This window comes from Gymnoscopelus microlampas, assembly GCF_963454915.1.
Source record: "Gymnoscopelus microlampas genome assembly, chromosome: 8".
Classification (NCBI taxonomy): domain Eukaryota; kingdom Metazoa; phylum Chordata; class Actinopteri; order Myctophiformes; family Myctophidae; genus Gymnoscopelus; species Gymnoscopelus microlampas.
In genome coordinates this window covers 17,308,927-17,328,926 of record NC_139945.1, presented here as the reverse complement: position 1 = coordinate 17,328,926, position 20,000 = coordinate 17,308,927, and the positions used below count along the sequence as shown (strand labels likewise).

The 20,000-nt window shown below is 43.0% G+C and overlaps 1 protein-coding gene across 1 annotated transcript in view; it reads left to right on the top strand.

Annotated features, from left to right (window-relative positions):
- myo7aa (myosin VIIAa) overlaps positions 1-20,000 on the top strand; it is a 67,905-nt gene that overhangs the window by 30,745 nt on the left and 17,160 nt on the right. The window contains exons 18-33 of the mRNA XM_084063760.1: positions 1,477-1,569; positions 5,116-5,210; positions 5,867-5,951; positions 6,075-6,293; positions 6,872-6,979; positions 7,367-7,576; positions 9,030-9,242; positions 11,054-11,230; positions 12,010-12,105; positions 14,966-15,093; positions 15,457-15,583; positions 16,558-16,677; positions 16,880-17,053; positions 17,870-18,097; positions 18,460-18,627; positions 19,336-19,453. Of these exons, the coding sequence (XP_083919886.1) occupies positions 1,477-1,569; positions 5,116-5,210; positions 5,867-5,951; positions 6,075-6,293; positions 6,872-6,979; positions 7,367-7,576; positions 9,030-9,242; positions 11,054-11,230; positions 12,010-12,105; positions 14,966-15,093; positions 15,457-15,583; positions 16,558-16,677; positions 16,880-17,053; positions 17,870-18,097; positions 18,460-18,627; positions 19,336-19,453 (2,359 nt within the window). The remainder of the gene's footprint in view (positions 1-1,476; positions 1,570-5,115; positions 5,211-5,866; positions 5,952-6,074; positions 6,294-6,871; positions 6,980-7,366; positions 7,577-9,029; positions 9,243-11,053; positions 11,231-12,009; positions 12,106-14,965; positions 15,094-15,456; positions 15,584-16,557; positions 16,678-16,879; positions 17,054-17,869; positions 18,098-18,459; positions 18,628-19,335; positions 19,454-20,000) is intronic.

Sequence of the window (20,000 nt, the reverse complement as noted above, 5' to 3'; positions counted from 1 at the left end):
ATCAGGTGAGCTTAAGAAGACCGCCAATTTGGTCCGCTGCTTGACACGTCACATACAGCAGTGGTTCTCAACCTGTGGGTCGGGACCCTCAGGGGGGTCCCCACATGATTTTGACATTTTATGGACTTTTAAGACCCATTTAATACCTAAAAAAGAAAAAAAGAAATTAAAGAAAAGAAAAAGACCATTACAGCATCAAAAGTAATCAACAAACTATACTATAAAACATTGGCCAAATTGTCAAATAATATAAGAAAGAGGCAAATATTGTGAAAATAGCAGATCTACAAGCTCACGTTGTGTGCTTGTAGATCTGCTATTTTCACAATATTTATCTGTGGAATGGAGTGAAACAAAATGGGGGGTCCCCAGTTCAAATATGATTATTTTGGGGGTCACGGCCTGAAAAGGTTGAGAACCACTGACATACAGTACATCACCCACATATGCACATGCATGTAAACCTCTCTGCTGAGTGTATCTGCTTGAACTAGCTCGCAGGCTACGCACCATTCACTGCTCAGTAGACTTTAAAAACCTCTCCTCTGACTAATTTGTACCAGTTTATTTAAACTGGCACAACAATCTTTAAATGACCACACACAAACACAACCTTTTCCAAAGACTTTTAAGAGTTAAAACAGAGAGAGTCACTTATGTAAAACAGTGTATCAACGAGAGGCTACAAGTAAAAGGTTAGAGCAGAGATCTTCTTTCTTGCTGAACAGGGTCCATTTTGTTGGGATTGTAAGCAGGACACTGGATGAAGCTCTGTCCCCGTGCTTTCATTAACACACTGACTGGAACCTAATAGCCTACCTCCTTGTTTATGTTGGAACCGCACATGTTGTTGTGTACCACTCCCTCTCCGGGAGTGTGTGTGTGTGTGTGTGTGTGTGTGTGTGTGTGTGTGTGTGTGTGTGTGTGTCTGTGTGTGTTGTGTGTGTGTGTGTGTGTGTGTGTGTGTGTGTGTGTGTGTGTGTGTGTGTGTGTGTGTGTGTGTGTGTGTGTGTGTGTGTGTGTGTGTCTGTCTGTGTGTGTGTGTGTGTGTGTGTGTGTGTGTGTGTGTGTGTGTGTGTGTGTGTGTGTGTGTCTCCTCTCTCGGGTTAAGATTTGGTCTCCATCATAGTTATTATAGCTGTGTTTTTTAACTGTGCTGTGTTTTGTTTTTTATAACTTATAGTTTTTTTTTTACTGCATTCTATTCTATTTCTATTCATGTAATGTATTTATTTTATATATTTATCATGCTTCTTTTACTGACAAATCTGTATGAATATATTGCAACTGGAGCTGTTGAACAGAACAAATTTCCTTCGGGATTAAAAGCATCCCTGTTTAATAAGCTTTGTATGCCTTAATACATTATGATTGCCCTCTATAACATAAACATTTTATATTTAAAACTTTAATAAAGTATATATCTATTTATCGATCTATTTAGTTTTTTAATTATTGCTATATCTGCACTAACAGGAGGACCTGAGAGGCACGTGTCAGAGGATTGCAGAGGCAGTGCTGGGCAGAGATGATGACTGGCAGATGGGGAAGACCAAGATATTCCTCAAGGTACAGCTTTTTAAAGGGACATGCCACTGAATTCAAACAGAGTGTGGTTGGCCCAGAAGCAGGAGAACTGGGTTTGGTTGTGGTTGAAAACTCAAGTTTTATTAGAAAACATTATTGCATAACACATAACAGTATGAATTGTGACCACCAGTGACCACCAATAGAAGACTGTGGTTGTACTGGTCAGCTCCCAGTGACCACCAATAGAAGACTGTGGTTGTACTGGTCAGCTCCCAGTGACCACCAGTAGAAGACTGTGGTCGTACTGGTCATCTCCCAGTGACCACCAGTAGAAAACTGTGGTCGTACTGGTCAGCTCCCAGTGAAAACAGTAGAAGTAGCCTATGACTGATAATGTGATTGTTTCCACTCCACACTCACGTGTCTGTTGCTGCTAATGTTTTGGTTTCCCGCATCACGTGCGCGTGTGTGTGTGTGTGTGTGTGTGTGTGTGTGTGTGTGTGTGTGTGTGTGTGTGTGTGTGTGTGTGTGTGTGTGTGTGTGTGTGCGTGTGTGTGTGTGTGTGTGTGTGTGTGTGTGTGTGTGTGTGTGTGTGTGTGTGTGTGTGTGTGTGTGTTGGCTTCCCTCCCAGTCAGTGCAAGGGCAGATGCGATTGTGAGGTCAGGGGTCAAGGCCTAGGCATGTCCGTTGGTTGTTTGGTTGGTTGGTTGGTTGGTTGGTTGGTTGGTTGCCATGGTGACAGGCCCCTGAATTTGAAGTGTTGTCTGTTGGTTGTGATCTCTGTTCAGTGTTTGTAATCCTCACAGTAAAAAAAGAGACACTTCTTATTAACCTCCAGAACACCAAACCTCCTGAAACATAACTTTGCACGGAAATGTGTGCAGGTTTAGGGTCACTTTGTAAACCCTTCTTCACTTTCATTGCTTGCCATTATAGGGCTGCACAATTATTATTGCCAAAATGATCATCCTGATGATTTTTTTTATAGTGTAACCACAATTATCAATGTTGATTATAGTTAATGATGTTTTTTTGGTGGACAAAATGTGTTTGTATGTCACTTTTATAATGTCTTTGTTGATCATTGTCTTTTATCGGTGCCATATCTTTGGTCAAGTGCTATGTAATGGCCTGTGTGATTTTCTTATGCCTCTGTGAGCCTGATGCGGAAAAATGGGTTATATACTGTACTGGGAGTAGTTAGGGTTTGAGGGTCTTGCTCAAGGACACTTTGACATGAAGACGCAAGGGGCCGGGAATCGAACCGAAACGAGTGCTCTACCTCCTGGGCTACCGTTTCCCCACTGTGTGTATGTGTTTCAAAACATACATGGAGTTGGAGTGGAGGCGTGGGGCCATTCTAACAAAAGTGAGGGAGAGTCACTTTAACCACTTAAACCTTATATGGTTGACCAGAGTCCGTCAGGGCTCTATACTAGGTGCTTTTCTGTGTTCTGCTGAAGCTTTCGCTGAAAATAGCCGATCGACTAATTTCTGCGAAAGCTTTCCCCACAATACGGATACTGGGGTTTAAGTGATTAAGCCCTAATCAGGCTTAAGTGGTTAAAGTGACACTCCTTAATTTCACTATTTATATTATGTATATGACGTATATTATAACACAGTACTTCATTGTACTACAAATAGTGAAAATCGCTGATAGATTGTCAAGTTCATTTACATTGTACACTTCCAGTTATTTAGTTGACACTGGTACAGGTAAGGGTTATAGTTGTCTTTATCCAGGACTAGAACCTGTGCTGTGATCTCTCTATTACGACCGGTCTACACCAGACTTTTCAAAGCCAGCGTATGCGTGGTGCGTACAACGCGTTTGTTCAGGATTATCAATGATACCGGCTACACCAGGCGCGCGGATACGCGAGTCCCCCGTACGCAGACTTTTAAAATAGGACTGGATCTAAAAGTGTCCTTATATGCGCGTGTGTGCGAAAATTCTCTGGTGTAGATCGGCCGTTAGCAGATAAGCCTCTCTGCCCCCCCCCCCTACAGTACTACACCTCACTGTTTTGTTTTTGTTTTTAGTTTTTACTAGTTTAGCTTTTTTTTTAATTTATTAATAGTGAAGTGAAGCTAGTAAGGAAACGGGGAGAGAGAGATGGGGAGTGACACGCAGCAAAGGCCGTCGGGATCGGGACTCGAACCTGCAACGTGCTACAGGCTACATTAGAGCCTAAGTGCCCAGACCTACTGTAGGCCAGGGGTCCAGGCCTACTGCCCCTCACTGTTGAATCGCAACATTTCTTTGGTGCTTTTCCTCCATGTTGTACAGTATGTGACAACTTCAGACCCCAGTTTTCAGTGGTCTGCAAATATTGCTTTTAAACAAGACAATTTTGTATGCTGTTTATTAGTGGTTCCCAAACGGTTTAGCTTGAGACCAAAAAGAGAAAGAGTCTGATGTTTCCCCAGGACATCATGAAAATAGCTGATCTACAAGCTCACAACGGGTGACGCGTTGTGAGCTTGTAGATCTGCTATGTGTAATATAATTTGTTTCTATCTCAGATATATAAACAGTAGAGAAAAACTTCTTTGTCCTCTCCGGCCATTGCAGCATTAAACAAACTGCCTTACTGACATGTTGTGTGTTAGGAAGTGCTGTGGATGTATTATGGAGATTCTATGTGTTTCTATATTGAACAGGTTGGGATTGGGAATACAAATAAAGTTTGATCTAATCTAAAATAACAACCAAATGTGGTGAGAAGCCACTGGGCACACAGCAGTGAACCTTGTTTACATGGTACAACTACTGTCAAAGCACAAAACTCAGCACTCAGCTGGACAGGAAGTAGCACAGGAAATGGAATCAGCGGGGTTGAAGCCACAGGACTAGTGGTGCTCACACACACTTCCCTGGCAGGAAGTGAACAGATAAGAGGGACGGCAGGATGGACCACAGATCACAGGAGGGCAGAAGGGAAAAGAGAGAAAAGGATAGATTTCTTAGGGGCTGTACCGGTCCGTATCCTCTGTTTATGTGGCATTTTAGAAATAAATAAAGTATAAAAAGTGTACACAAACTGCTGCAGCCAGGTGTCCTGTCAAGAGTGACTAGCACAGCAAGTCAGTCTGGATAAGCATGATGGCTAATTAGCTAGATAGAACAACGGTAACATCATCATACTTCAAGTCCTAGTTGAGCCTGCATCCCTCAGTGTCCATTGTGTGACTATAATTCCTATTTCCTATTTTTATGTATTTTATTATCCTCTAAAGGAGGACAAATATTGTCCAAAACTCGCACAGATCGGTACACGTTATCTTTGGAGTCATGTGATCAAGATGTATCAGTCAGATTATTCCATTCCAATTGGCTAAGACTATCTTCCAAATTCACGGTAGGCAACCCGGCCTGGCGGGGATGTGCACTCAGAGGAGCGCACTTTTCTAGTTGAGATTTATTGAGATTTAATTGAGATCAAAAGATGGAGATCTGGCCAAGTATCACAGCTGTTAACATACAGACAGAAACTCACCCCTCAGTGTAAGAATTATAGAGCAAGAATTATTATATATCGTGTGTTCATTCATTACATTTTGTGTGTGTGTGTTGTGCAGGACCACCATGACATGCTGCTGGAGATAGAAAGAGACAAGGCCATAACTGACAAGGTCATTCTCATTCAGAAGGTTGTGCGAGGCTACAAGGACAGGTGAGGCTGAAAAAACAAACAAACAGAGAAAACTTTTTTTTTTCCTTTGGGGCTTTCTCCCTTTATTGAACGTTGTAAAGAGATAGAGAGATTCGGGGAGTGACATGCAGCACAGGTCTGCTGGGCTCGGTAATCAAACCCGGAATTCGCTGTCATGTGGCACTGTATATGCGCCTTAACCACTCAGCTGTCGGTGCCGTAAATGTTGATGTCTTTGAGCCCCAAAAAACATTGCATGTCAACATTTTCAGTTGCTAGATTGGGTTGGGAATTCCAACAGCAGAACAAATTAGCGTGATCTGTCATCAGAAAACATGTTATTATGTAAGACATTTCTACTGTGGCTTCGCATGACCTGATCATTGGAACAGCCTCATAGCTCAGCCTGTCAGTACACGTATAACACCTAATGGTGAACTGACTTTTATAACTGACTTCTAACTTCTACCTTCTAACTTTTTTTTCTCGTAAATTAACACCCTACTTTATCGTACTACAGCGTCACACAAAAGCATAAAAAGTAGCAGATCCGCAAGCTCGAACCCATTTCAGAGGGGCATGGTTTAGCCTTGCAGGGCGTGTTTTAGCCTTCCTTTTTTCCCCCACTGTGTAATATATATATAACACTAACATATATAATTTCTTCCTGCCTTTAGGTCCAACTTCCTGAAGATGAGGAAGTCAGCCATGTTGATTCAGAAGATGTGGAGAGGATATCAATGTAGGAAGAACTATGGAGCGGTGAGTTCCATTATTATTACATCAAATGTGTTATGTTTCCAACATTTTTTACACTTTCACACGCAAAATTATCCATTGTTTATCTGTTATACCGTCTCTACCCTCTCTTTGTCCTGTCTTTAGATGCGAGCGGGGTTCTCCCGCCTTCAGGCCATTGTCCGGTCCAGAAAGTTGTACATGACGTACCACGTGGCCCGGCAGCGAATCACGCACTTCCAGGCGTGGTGTCGAGGCTGCCTGGTGCGCCGGGCCTTTAGGCACCGGTTCTGGGCGGTCATCACCATCCAGGCTTACACCAGAGGCATGATCGCACGCAGACTCTACCAGAGGCTGAAGCTGGAGGTACGACAGACAGACACACACACACACACACACACACACACACACACACACACACACACACACACACACACACACACACACACACACACACACACACACACACACACACACACACACACACACACACCAGATGTATAACACTGGTTCTCAATGTGAGGTTCAGGGACCCCCAAGGGTGCAAATACTGTCAGAGGCTAATCTTACCCTTTAGTTGAATTCAGTGGTTCCCAACCTTTTCTGGATCAGGGCCCACTTGAAAATCTTGAAAGTGTGCGTTTTCAGAGCCTGTTTATTATTAATCAATCGATAGTGTTGTGGCTTGGATCAATAGAACTAACATAATATATACTTTAAGTTGATATTCATCGGTATCACAATGAAAACACATTTCAGGGTTTTAAAGAAGAAATACCTTGACATATACATTATTTTACATACTTTTAAAAATATATTAATGTTACATCTTGGCAAAGTGTTTTGCCAGTGGGTTGAGAATCGCTGGTTTAATTTGCTTTGATTTCAATTAATATTGTTATTTAAAAAAAAATCTAAATCACTCCTAACTGGTCTCCCATCAGTACCGCCGCAGACTGGAAGCAGAGAAGATGCGTCTGGCAGAAGAAGCCAAGCTCAGGAACCAGATGTCAGCCAAGAGGGCCAAGGCTGAGGCTGAACGCAGTCACCAGGTGACAGCTCACTGCTGACATTTATGTCATCACTGACATCATTTATTGTCTACTTATTATGGGACTTCTTAGTACGGTTATGCCTAATTTAGCACCGCACACTGAAAATATCCGACCTACAAGCTCACAACATTTTGCGGATACAATGTGTTGTGAGCTTGCAGGTCTGCTATTTTACATGTGCATGCACCTTTGTTGTTTGATGAAGTATTGGGCTCTCAAATTTGTATTTTAATTTTCGTTAAGTTGTCAATTAATTGTCATGAATAAATAAGCATCGATCAATATTTACGGGTAATTACTGACATTGATTATATACCTCCAACAGATATGACAAGACAGACAAGTGCATTGTGTGTAATCTTTTTATTTCTTCAATGTTCTCAGGAGCGTCTCACCCAGCTAGCCAAGGAGGACGCTGAGAGGGAGAAGAAGGAGAAAGAGGAGGCCAGGAAGAAGAAGGATCTGCTGGACCAGGTGGAGAAGGCTCGCCAGGAGCCCGTCAACGACTCCGACATGGTGGACAAGATGTTTGGCTTCCTGGGAACCACCAGCTCCTTCCCCGGTCAGGAGGGACAGGCCCCCGCTGGCTTTGAGGTGAGGCCAGGGCTTGATTTGTGCCGGAGCTGGCCGGAGCCGACCTCTGGTATCTGCCTGCTGCGCTCCAGGAAATGTAGAAGGTGCTCTGTCACCTCAAATACACATACAATACAATATTTATTATTAATTCAGCTTTCACATTTTCCCCTCAATGTCCCTTCCTGCAATGGAAAAGGACTGATCTGGGTGATCTGACTCCTACGCTCACTAGTACTGTACGGCACCTAATAATTTACAAATGAAGCACTGGGTGAGGCACATGCAGTTCCTGGTTGCTATTGTGAAATAGATAAGATACTATCTAATAGAGTATCTGATTGTGAATGACAACACTTAATTATAGTCAATATATCGAATCAGCTCAGATATAAATACAATAGTAATGTGTTGGTCAAAAAATCCCATAATCTCGATGCAAAAAGAAAGGGAAAAATTAGAAAAGTAAGTTTTTTGCCTGCTGTAGCAGCCAGGCAGCCATCATGTTTGATGCCAGAAACTCGATAAATAACATTACATCCAATATGGTGACATACATGTCATGTGGGTGTGGTGAGCAGCCCCTATAAAGAACAGGCCAGTTGACCATAATGAGAGAAATGGTAAATTTGGCGCTTTTTATCCAAAGTGCTTTACATAGATTACATACATTGTGCATTACATTCACCCATTTACACACACATGGCAAGGCACCAACATTGGGAGCATTAGGGGTTCAACACTAACTCTGGGGGAGCCTGGGATTGAACTGGGAACCTCACGGTTCTCATCCGGTCGCTCTACCAGCCAAGTGGCCACTCTACCCCTGAGCCACTGTCTCCCCCACGAAATGTAGGCCATTCAGGTCCTTGCCATTGTAAAAAAAAGCATCAACATAACAAACATACCACCGCCCTCCAGTGGTAGAGTTGTGATCCTTCAGGATTTTAACGATTCCGGTTCCTTAACGGTCTGATTCCTTAACGGTTCCCTTTAATGATTCCTATGGGGGTACCAAAATTGGACCCTTACAGGTCTGTAACTCTGAGAGTGTACAGATGGAACCAAATGGACCCGTACGGGTCCATTTGGTTCCATCTGTACACTCTCAAAGTTATGGTGGTCTTTGAATTAAAAAAAGTTGGAGAACCACCGTTATTGAAATTGTATAGCAGACGTGAAGTACACATACCAGCTCTGACAGTGTTCTGGAAACGGTTCCACGTGTGACGGAACCTATTCCGGTTCCTCAATGTTTGATCTGGTTCCTCCGGTTCCGGTTCCGGATCCCAACCCTACCCAGTGGACACATGGTGATTCTGTCCTCTCTCTGCGCGCACACACACACACACACACACACACACACACACACACACACACACACACACACACACACACACACACACACACACACACACACACACACACACACACACACACACACACACACACACACACACACACGCACACACAGGACCTGGAGAGGACCCCGGCTCAGAGGGAGATGCAGGAGGAGGACCTGGACGAGGCCCTCCCCCTGCCGGAGGACGACGACGAGGAGGACCTGTCCGAGTACAAGTTCGCCAAGTACGCCGCCACCTACTTCCAGGGCACCACCACCCACAGCTACGTGAGACGACCCCTCAAGCAGCCGCTGCTGTTCCACGATGACGAGGGAGACCAGCTGGTATACAGTACAGTATATACACATGACCTTTAACACCTTGGCCTTTCTGTCCCATTGCCACACTATTTAATTTTCTCATCCAATTCTGAGGCAGTCTTTAACCCATTAAGACCTGCGGCAAATGCCTTCTAAACCAGTAGTTCTCAAATTTCTGCGTGCCAAGGACCCCCACATTGATATATATAAATGAGGGTATGTACCATGCCTAATCAGAATGCACCTGACGAAGCCAAAAGGCGAAACGCGTTGTGCACAAATAAAAGCAATGAAAATATAAAAGTCCATCTCATCATTGGAGTGTGCGGCCTCATCTCACCTGTCTGATACATTACCTGCTTACCCGGGCCAGCACCTCCTCCATTCCAGAAGTGCACAGGAATTGCTCATTTGTATATATATATATATATATATATATATATATATATATATATATATATATTTATTTTTCAGAAGAGACATTTTGTGTTACAAAAAAAAATCTAAATTTTCCAACATGTTCAAAAATAGCAGATGTACAGTACAAGCTCGCAGCGCAGCACAAAGTGAAGTGCTGTGAGCTTGTACATCTGCTATTTCTAAGAACCACTGTTCTAAACCAATGTGCTAAATCCTAAGAGTTTTCAGAAAAAAACTATGTTGATATATAGCTAAAATCTAAAATGACATAGATGCTTTCCTGGTTTCAGTGGGTTAAAGGTAGACATAGACCACATAGACTCTAATCTCTCAAGAACAGATTCTGCCCTGCGGTGGAATCTGTCGGAGGGGTTCGTCATAACGTGTGCGCATTGGCTACAAGTGGGCGTGCCTTCAGATCAGGAAGCGGGCCGCGCTTTACCCAATCAAATGTAGTGGGCGGGATTCACGTGTCCATCCACCCTTCCCCCCTCGAAACTAGCCGAAACTAATTTAACAATAGCGTCCTCGGAGCGGACAAAACCACGGAAAGATATTCACATTTTAACTTACTCTTTCAAACAAGTGGGCTTATAACCAAAACCATCCATGTTCTCTGGGAGAAGTGGTGTTAGTGTTCCGTGTAGAAATATTGTTAGTGGGAATGAAAACGTAGTCGCACCAACCGGAAGTGATGCGCTGAAGGCAGACATGAAACCGGAGTTTCCCTGCGCACTGGTCTTCCATTTTCCTCCCGCCAGACCCCACAGACAATATCAGAAAACAGAAGGTCGCTGTTTTTCATTTTCTGTGGGGTCTGGCTACGCGAGACTACATAGACTCCAACGTGTGCATCCTCGCGCACGTGCGCGCGTGCGCGCGCACACACACACACACACACACACACACACACACACACACACACACACACACACATTAGAAGACTTCACACATTCATGACACGTACATCACAGTTTAAAGGACCGCAATAAGCAAGCTTTTTAGCTTTTGGTCCTTTTGACTATGGTGGGTTTATGTTGTAATTATTTCATTGTCAATGAAGATGTCTTTTCTTTTTTTATCCACACCAACGTTTTTGTGTTTAAAAATACAATACCGGGTTCTCCTGGGTTTCTTTCCAGAATAATAGCAAAACTGTTACTTTTCAGGATTCAAATTCAAAAGCATGAAAAGTAGCAGATCTACAAGCTAAAAAAAACAGAGCTTGTAGATCTGCTACTTTTGATGCTTTTGTGTAGAATGATCAAGTAGGGCGTTAATTTACGGAAAAAACACAAAAAGTTAGAATATATAGATGAGAGGTTTCTGCCCGACAGCGACGATAACCTCTGAAAGAGTGTCATTATCACCCTCATCTCTCCTTTCTCTGGTACCTGGGCTCTCCACCCTGCCAGGCGGCTCTGGCGGTGTGGATCACCATCCTGAGGTTCATGGGAGACCTGCCGGAGCCCAAGTACCACACAGCCATCAGCGACGGCAGCGAGAAGATCCCGGTCATGACCAAGATCTACGAGACGCTGGGGAAGAAGACCTACAAGAGAGAGCTGCAGGCCCTGCAGGGAGAGGGGGAGGTGTGTGTGTGTGTGTGTGTGTGTGTGTGTGTGTGTGTGTGTGTGTGTGTGTGTGTGTGTGTGTGTGTGTGTGTGTGTGTGTGTGTGTGTGTGTGTGTGTGTGTGTGTGTGTGTGTGTGTGTGTGTGGGGGGGGGGGGGGGGGTAAAAAAAAAAAAAAATGTGTTAAAAAAAAAGCTCTATATTCTGATAGTAATCATTGTTACGGAGTGTGTGTTCAGCCACAAGGGTGTCCCTGTCTCTCCAACTCTTTAATAAACAGAAAATTCATTTTTAGGTGGGTGCCAAAATTTCAGCCAATCAGGAGAGAGTAGCCATTTATCAGCTATAGTGTTCCAGTTAAAAAAAAGATCTGCTTATTTCTTTGTGTCATCACTTCCAATTTCACTTGTTTAATCTGTATGCTGTCTGACTTCTCTATCCTGATTGGATAAAATTGGTATCCTGACCTGAAAAGTGATTTTCTCTTTAATAAAGAGCTGGAGAGACATGGAGACTCCTGTTACTGAACAAACAGTATGATTGAACTCTGTTGCAATGAGTACTATCAGAACATAGAGCTATTTAACACTTATTTTAACCAAAGATCACTTAAATATCATGTGCACTGCTCTATGAACTAAGTATGTCAATGTATGCAATTGAACATAATGCAGGATTAATGCACTCATGAATAGTGCACACATTGCATTGTTTCATCTTAGATTTCTTGTTTTACATTTTGACCCACTTCCCAACAAGTGTTTTAAAAAATACATATATTTTAATGATATTCTCTTAGACTCCTCATTCTGACAGCCACAGCCACAAGAAGAACAGTGTTCGTCACAAACTGGTCTCTCTCACCCTGAAGAAGAAATCCAAGATCACAGAGGAGGTGAGAGAGAGAGAGAGAGAGAGAGAGAGAGAGAGAGAGAGAGAGAGAACCAATCTTGCATTAACCGCTTAAGACCTACAGTATAATGTACTTCGTCATGCAACATACGAAAATAAGCGATCTACAAGCGCTGTGAGCTTGTAGATCGATGCACGATATTGGGCTCACGATATCGATACGATTATCGCACTTTTTTTGTATGAAAATATATGGGGGGAAAAAAAGCTTATGAAAATGTAGGCGGGGAAGCAAATGCAAACAAATACTTCTGTTTTTGCATTATTATTATTACACAGATTATGGCATAAAGACGAGAAGTAATCATGTTAGATGTGAACTGTTTCACATGACCAGCATCTGAAGTCTTAACTCATAAGCTACTTTTCATTGAGAAACAGATCATGGGCAGAATCCACATTTAACCACAATTAAACACGTCGATCGGCTATTTTCAGCTAAAGCTATAACAGAAAATACACTAGTATAGAGCCCTGAGGGACTCCGGTCAACCATTCATAGGGTCTAAGTGGTCACAATAGGCGAATATTAAAAATATAATATTTTGAAAATGCAGATCTATAAGCTCACAACTTGTACAGTAATTCGGCCCTTTTCAGCAAAAGAGATTTGGTGTGTAGCAGGAACAAAGGAGTGGACCAAGTATAGATCCCTGGAGAACCCCCGAGTTAACGAAATATAGGGTTTAAGTGGTTAATGTGAAATATCTCTTCATATATTTGGAGTACAAAAACCCTCTTTCCTTCTGTTGTACACAGAGCTCAACAGTCTACCGTGAGCAGTTGCTTACGTCTACAGACCAAGACAAGGTCATCCATGCTTTTATCTCCTAACACACTGTTTCCCAAACAGTGGGTTGGGACCCATGTTTGGGTCGCAGACCCATTTTTATGGGTCGCGAGTAAATGTTCCCTTTATTCGTTTCCAAATTTTTCGAATGATAAATCTATCATTTTTCAAAGGAACTTAATTAAAAAAAAGAAAGAAATCAAAGAGATTCCATCAATAAAGAAATTACAAGTTTAAAAAGTAGTGAAAATAGCCGATCTACGAGCTCACGTTGTGAGCTTTTAGATCTACTATTTTCACTAGTTTGGGAGACGTAAAATTTCTCTTTTGGGTCTTCAGCTAAAAAGTTTGGAAACCACTGTCCTAACAGACTTGACTGTTGCAATGCACTTTATTCAGATATCAGCAAGATACCGTAATAAAGATATTCAGATACCTGAATATGAAGCTGCCTTTCAATGGGAAACACATCATGGCCAGAGTCCACTTTTAACCACCTGAACCCTAGCGTCCCTATTCTGGGCATGTCATAATAGGCTAATATTTGACAAAAAGAGCAGCTCTAGAAGCTCACAATATAAATCAGATAAACAAGCTCATAGTGTGGCACTGAGTGCCACACTATGAGCTTTTAGATCTGCTATTTTTTGGAAAAGAATCGTGAAAATGTGTGCAAATCTTTTATATACATTTTAACTCAAATCTTTGCCTCTGGTGGCGGTCCCTGGAACAAAATATTTTGAAGTTTGAGAACCACTGATATTAGTAATATAACAAAAAAATCACACCCAGTGTGAAGTGGGCGGTGTGGTCATAGTGGTCATCACTGTGATGGAAGTGATGGAAGTGATGGAAGTGATTCACTTAAAAAAAAGCATAAATGTTTTTTTTTTAAGTGCATAGTCCTATTTATAGCTATGCACATGTGTCATGTGTTTCACTAGCCAATCACAATCCTGAATAGAGTCAACCAGTGTACAATGGTGGCCAATCACGGTGCAGGGTTAGGGGGGTACAATGGTGGCCAATCACAGCACGGGGTTGGGGGGGTGCAATGGGTCGATGTCCAAACCTCACATATGGGGCGGTTGCACCGCCCAAAAATAGCAAAAACTGTTAGGATTTGTAAGACTTCAGATTTCAGTTAAAATGTTCGCTTTAAAATATATACAAATTCAAAGATTTGCACAAATTTTCACGCTTAAAAAAAATACCCAGATCTACAAGCTCGTAGCGCGGCACTCGGTGCCACGCTATGAGCTTATATATCTACTATTTTTGAATAGCATAAAAAATGGCTATAGCTTAAAAAAATCTAAAGTGACACAGTATGCGTTCCCGGATTGAATGGATTAAAGCCCGGTATCGATACCCTCCTGCCAATATTTGTGATCTTTGATCTGTGATCCTGTGAGCCTGGCCGCTGTCTGAGATCCACCAGCAGGACACTACTAATGGTTCCAAAGTCTCAGCTTGTCCTTAAGAGGGACCAGGCTTTTGCCATGCCCTTTGGCCCCTTGGCCCCTTGGCCCCTTGACTTGGCTGTGGAACTCCCTGCCTGGGGATCTCAGACAGGCAAACTCAGTGTTCCCTTTTAAAGATCTTCTTAACCACTTAAACCCCATATGGTTGACCAGAGTCTATCAGGGCTCTCTGCTAGTGTCTTTTTTGTTTTCCGTTTGGGTGGAAAGCTTTCGCTGAAAATAGCCGATCTGCAAGTTATATCGTCTTGTTGAGCTTGTCGATCTGTTATTTCCTGCGAAAGCTTTCCCCACAATACGGATGCTGGGGTTTAAGTTGTTTAAACTCACCTCTATCGTACATATTTTTCTTAATTGACGGCATTTAATTATGTTGCAACTTCTATATTGTTTTATCTAATCTTCTTTATCATCGTTTTGGATTTTATTCATTTTCATTATCAGTTTTTACTGTAAAGCACTTTTAACTTGTGTTTGAAAGATGCCATACAAATAAGGTTCCTATAATTATTTGTTAGTTACCGTGGTGACATGTCATGGTAATGGTGAGATTGTGATGCATTTCCTGTCAGGTGACCAAGCGGCTTAACGATGGAGAGTACGGTCTCCATGGCAACAGCATGCTGGAGGACCGTCCCACATCCAACCTGGAGAAACTGCATTTCATCATCGGCAATGGGATCCTGAGGCCTGGACTGAGGTGCACGCACGCGCGCACACACACGCACACACACACACACACACACACACACACACACACACACACACAGATGGAAAAAGAAATCCCAGGTACCGTTTTCGTGCTGATGCCTATCTTAACCCACGAAGACCTGAGTCTACAAATGCCTTTTAAATCTGTAGTTCTCACACTTTCAAGATTTTTCAGCTATTTTTTAACCGCCAGCGCAAAACTTTCCCGGTTTTAATGGCTTCATTTGTTTGTGTGCGCGTGCATGTACTGTGTGTGTGTGTGTGTGTGTGTGTGCGTGTGCGTGCGTGCGTGCGTGCGTGCGTGCGTGCGTGCGTGCGTGCGTGCGTGCGTGTGTGTGTGTGTGTGTGACAGGGATGAGATCTACTGTCAGATCTGTAAGCAGCTGAACCAGAACCCGTCTAAGAGTTCCCACGCCCGCGGGTGGATCCTCATGTCACTGTGTGTGGGCTGCTTCGCCCCATCAGACAAGTTCGTCAAGGTGGTTTACCCGTTTGTTCACTGTGTTGAATGTTCCAATGATGATGAAATAATAACATAACGTTACATTATGAATGTATTCTATATTTCTCTAACCTTTGCGCAGGCTACCAAAGTTGCATCTGTTCTAATATTGTGTGTCTAATATTGTGTGACTAACTGCTTACTAGTTATTGTCTATTTATAACCCCTTGAGATGTAGCATCTCGTTTTCGAGGGGGTCCTAAACACAATGATGCAACACAATTATAAATAGATAAAAACATTAGACAACAAAACAAAAACAACTACAACAACCAAATCAACCATACAATATCAAATATGACAAAACAAGTAAACAAACCAGAGAAATGATAAGATACTAATAACAAACAAAACAGCAAAACACAAATCTGAGTATTTACACTCCAGGCAAGGATAAAGAATGTTGTGCAACCTGGCCAAAAGCTGTATACACAGGGTATTTTTCAGTGTTGAAAGACTGTAGCCTACAATTGGAACCACATATATCAATTCGGAGAATTTTCATTTGTATCACATTCCTTTACAGTGAAGGAAGTATCCAAAAACAAAGAGAATAGAGTTGAAAAAGAGAATTGGGAAAAAATAGGGGTCCAGTATTAACAGCAACACTTTATCTTTTATTTTAAACTCGCTTCCTGTGTAAACCGTCTCAGTGAGGAACGTGTGTGGGGTTCAACAGCTGCGAGCTGAGTTCACATGCTTAACTGACCCTAACCCTAACCGCACGCGGAAGCCACGTAGTCGGAGTAGTGGGATGTCGGACTTATGAGCAGTCACCGTTCATGCATGCGCCCGTTTAGCCTGGAAGTGCTTTAAACACTTGGGGGGTGAAGTATTCCTTTAAATGACTCTGTGAGTCATTGATAGTTGATTCAACCCTCAGTTTTTTACTCACTTCCATTTGACCGTACTGGCGGGTGAAACAATGTGTTGTGAATGTGTTGTGTTCAGTATCTGAGGAACTATATCAATGGGGGTCCACCGGGCTATGCCCCCTACTGTGAGGAGAGACTCCGACGGACGTTTGCTAACGGACCCAGAACACAGCCACCCTCATGGCTGGAGCTACAGGTACACACACACACACACACACACACACACACACACACACACACACACACACACACACACACACATAATCGTGTTTATATTCCCCCTGTTACAGTACTGTACACACACACATACGATAACATACTGTACACACACAAAATAACATTTTTTACCGATGAACTGTTTGACTTGCCTCCATGTTCTGGTGTGTTCTTCTCTGCAGGCCACCAAGTCTAAGAAGCCCATCATGTTACCAGTGACCTTCATGGACGGCACCACCAAGACGCTGCTGACAGACTCAGCCACCACGGCCAAGGAGCTGTGCAACGCTCTGTCCGACAAGATCAACCTACAGGACCGCTTTGGATTCTCCCTCTACATAGCTCTGTTTGACAAGGTTATTCTCCTTCTATAGCTCTGTTTGACAAGGTTATTCTCCCTCTATAGCTCTGTTTGACAAGGTTATTCTCCTTCTATAGCTCTGTTTGACAAGGTTATTCTCCTTCTACATAGCTCTGTTTGACAAGGTTATTCTCCTTCTATAGCTCTGTTTGACAAGGTTATTCTCCTTCTATAGCTCTGTTTGATAAGGTTATTCTCCCTCTATAGCTCTGTTTGACAAGGTTATTCTCCTTCTATAGCTCTGTTTGACAAGGTTATTCTCCTTCTACATAGCTCTGTTTGACAAGGTTATTCTCCTTCTACATAGCTCTGTTTGACAAGGTTATTCTCCCTCTATAGCTCTGTTTGACAAGGTTATTCTCCTTCTATAGCTCTGTTTGACAAGGTTATTCTCCTTCTATAGCTCTGTTTGACAAGGTTATTCTCCTTCTATAGCTCTGTTTGACAAGGTTATTCTCCCTCTACAATCTACATAGCTCTGTTTGACAAGGTGGGACAGAAAGACACACTAAATAGAATGAATGTTCCCTTGTGGCCAAGAAAAGTCTAAAGTATGAGTCTAACAACTTCAAAGAGAAGTTGGAGTATATCGACTTGGAAGTGTGTCCAACATACAAAGGTTTATATCCCAGAGCCAACAGTCAATAATTCTCTTCTCTTCTCTTCTCTTCTCTTCTCTTCTCTTCTCTTCTCTTCTCTTCTCTTCTCTTCTCTTCTCTTCTCTTCTCTTCTCTTCTCTTCTCTTCTCTTCTCTTCTCTTCTCTTCTCTCTCATCCCTTCCCTTTCCTTCTGTCTTCTTTCTCTCCTCCAGGTGTCTTCTCTAGGTAGTGGTAATGACCATGTGATGGATGCTGTGTCTCAGTGTGAGCAGTATGCCAAGGAGCAGGGTGCCCAGGAGAGGAACGCTCCATGGAGGTTGTTCTTCAGGAAGGAGATCTTCACCCCCTGGCACAGTCCCACTGACGACCTGGTGGCCACCAACCTCATCTACCAGCAGATCGTCCGGGGGGTCAAGTTTGGAGAGTATCGCTGTGATAGGGTGAGTTATGTCTTCTTTTTGTTCTACTGTTGTTGTTTGTGGTCAAATAAACAAATTATGCATCAAATACATTTGGTACATGAATGTTTTTCCCACGTCAGTGTGTAGCCCAGTTATTGGCTCTTAGAAAATAACTCAAATAAACCAGAAATGTTGGGGCATGCATCCCTACAAATATTGTATAAAGGCTAACTTTAGCTAAGCAATCTGTGTACATGGACAGAGACACTTCACTCCAATAAACCAAAGCTAGCTGACAGCACTTTCATGTGTCAGAACTTTGTTGTATCCTTAACTACAGTAAAGAATGCAGATTCCAACACTATCATGTCTGTCTGTCTGTCTGTCTGTCTGTCCTGCAGGATGACCTGGCAGAGCTAGCGTCTCAGCAGTACTACGTGGACTACGGCTCTGAGATCCTCCTGGAGCGCCTCCTCAGCCTCATCCCCTCCTACATCCCCGACAGAGAGATAAGCACCGCCAAAACGGTGGAGAAATGGGCCCACTTCATCATGGCCGCACACAAAAAGGTACCCGTCGCTGGTCCTGTGTGTGTGTGTGTGTGTGTGTGTGTGTGTGTGTGTGTGTGTGTGTGTGTGTGTGTGTGTGTGTGTGTGTGTGTGTGTGTGTGTGTGTGTGTGTGTGTGTGTGTGTGTGTGTGTCCTCCCATACGGGCCTTCAGTCTCCATTATTATTTTAGACTTTAATAATTCACTGTACACAGTGGTGGAAAAAGTACTCCCATTTTTGTAGTAAAAGTATCAATACTGCAATGCAGAAACACTCTGTTACAAGTAAAAGTCCGGTTATCAAAAAAATCTTGAGTAGAAGTACAAAAGTATTGGCATCAAAATATACTTAAAGTACCAAAAGTAAAAGTACCCATTATGCAGAATGTCCCGTTTCACAAGTCTTAAGTGTATAAAAATCTTTGGAAAATAGCAGATCTACAAGCGCACAACGCATTGCATCGCGACGCGTTGTGAGCTTGTAGATCGGCTATTTTCAAATAGCCAGCGTTTAAATAGGGCTGAAGTGGTTAATGTATGTTCTGTAATAATAATCCAAATCTACAAAGTAACTAGTAACTAAAGTTTTCAAATAATTGTAGTGAAGTAAAAAGTACAATATTTGACTCTGAGATGTAGTGGAGTAGAAGTAAAGGTATAGAAAATTGGAAATACTCCAGTGACTGTACACTGTACCGATTCCTTCTTCACGTCCGGTTGTGTGTCCAGGGTATCTACGCTCAGAAGAGATTTGACCCTCAGAAGGTGAAGGAAGAGGTGGTGGACTTCGCCCGCTACAAGTGGCCGCTGCTCTTCTCACGCTTCTACGAGGCCTTCAAGTTCTCAGGTCAGCATTCGTTTTAACTGCAGGAAGGATTCTGCGACCACTAGGCACTGCGGATGCCCAGGTTCCGTATCCGGCGGCAGTGCCTTTGCCTTGACCGGGGCACACCCATGAACACAGTTGACAGTGGTATTGTGTCCTTGCTCCTGCACTATAGCGACACCTTTTTCCCCAATTTAGTCGTTATGCCAATTCCTGATTCCCTGTGTATTCTAGTCCCTCAAGTTGTGACAACAGTTGGTTATAGGGAGAGCACAGACAACCATATGTGTCTCCTCCAATACGCGTGGCCTGCTCCTTCTCACCTGGCAGTGAGGAGTTTCACCAGGAGCACATAGCACATGTGGAGGAACACCCTATTCTTCCTAGTTCCACACGCCACTGAACCAACCTGTAGGAGTAGAGCAGTGACAGAGATTGTCCTCACCGCCCAGCTTCCGTCACGCAGCCACGGCCAATTGTGTTCATCGGAGCGCCCAGCCAAGCTGGATGCACTGCAAAGGTTTCAAACCCCTAATCTCTGCCGTGGTGGACAGGAACTTTACCCCTG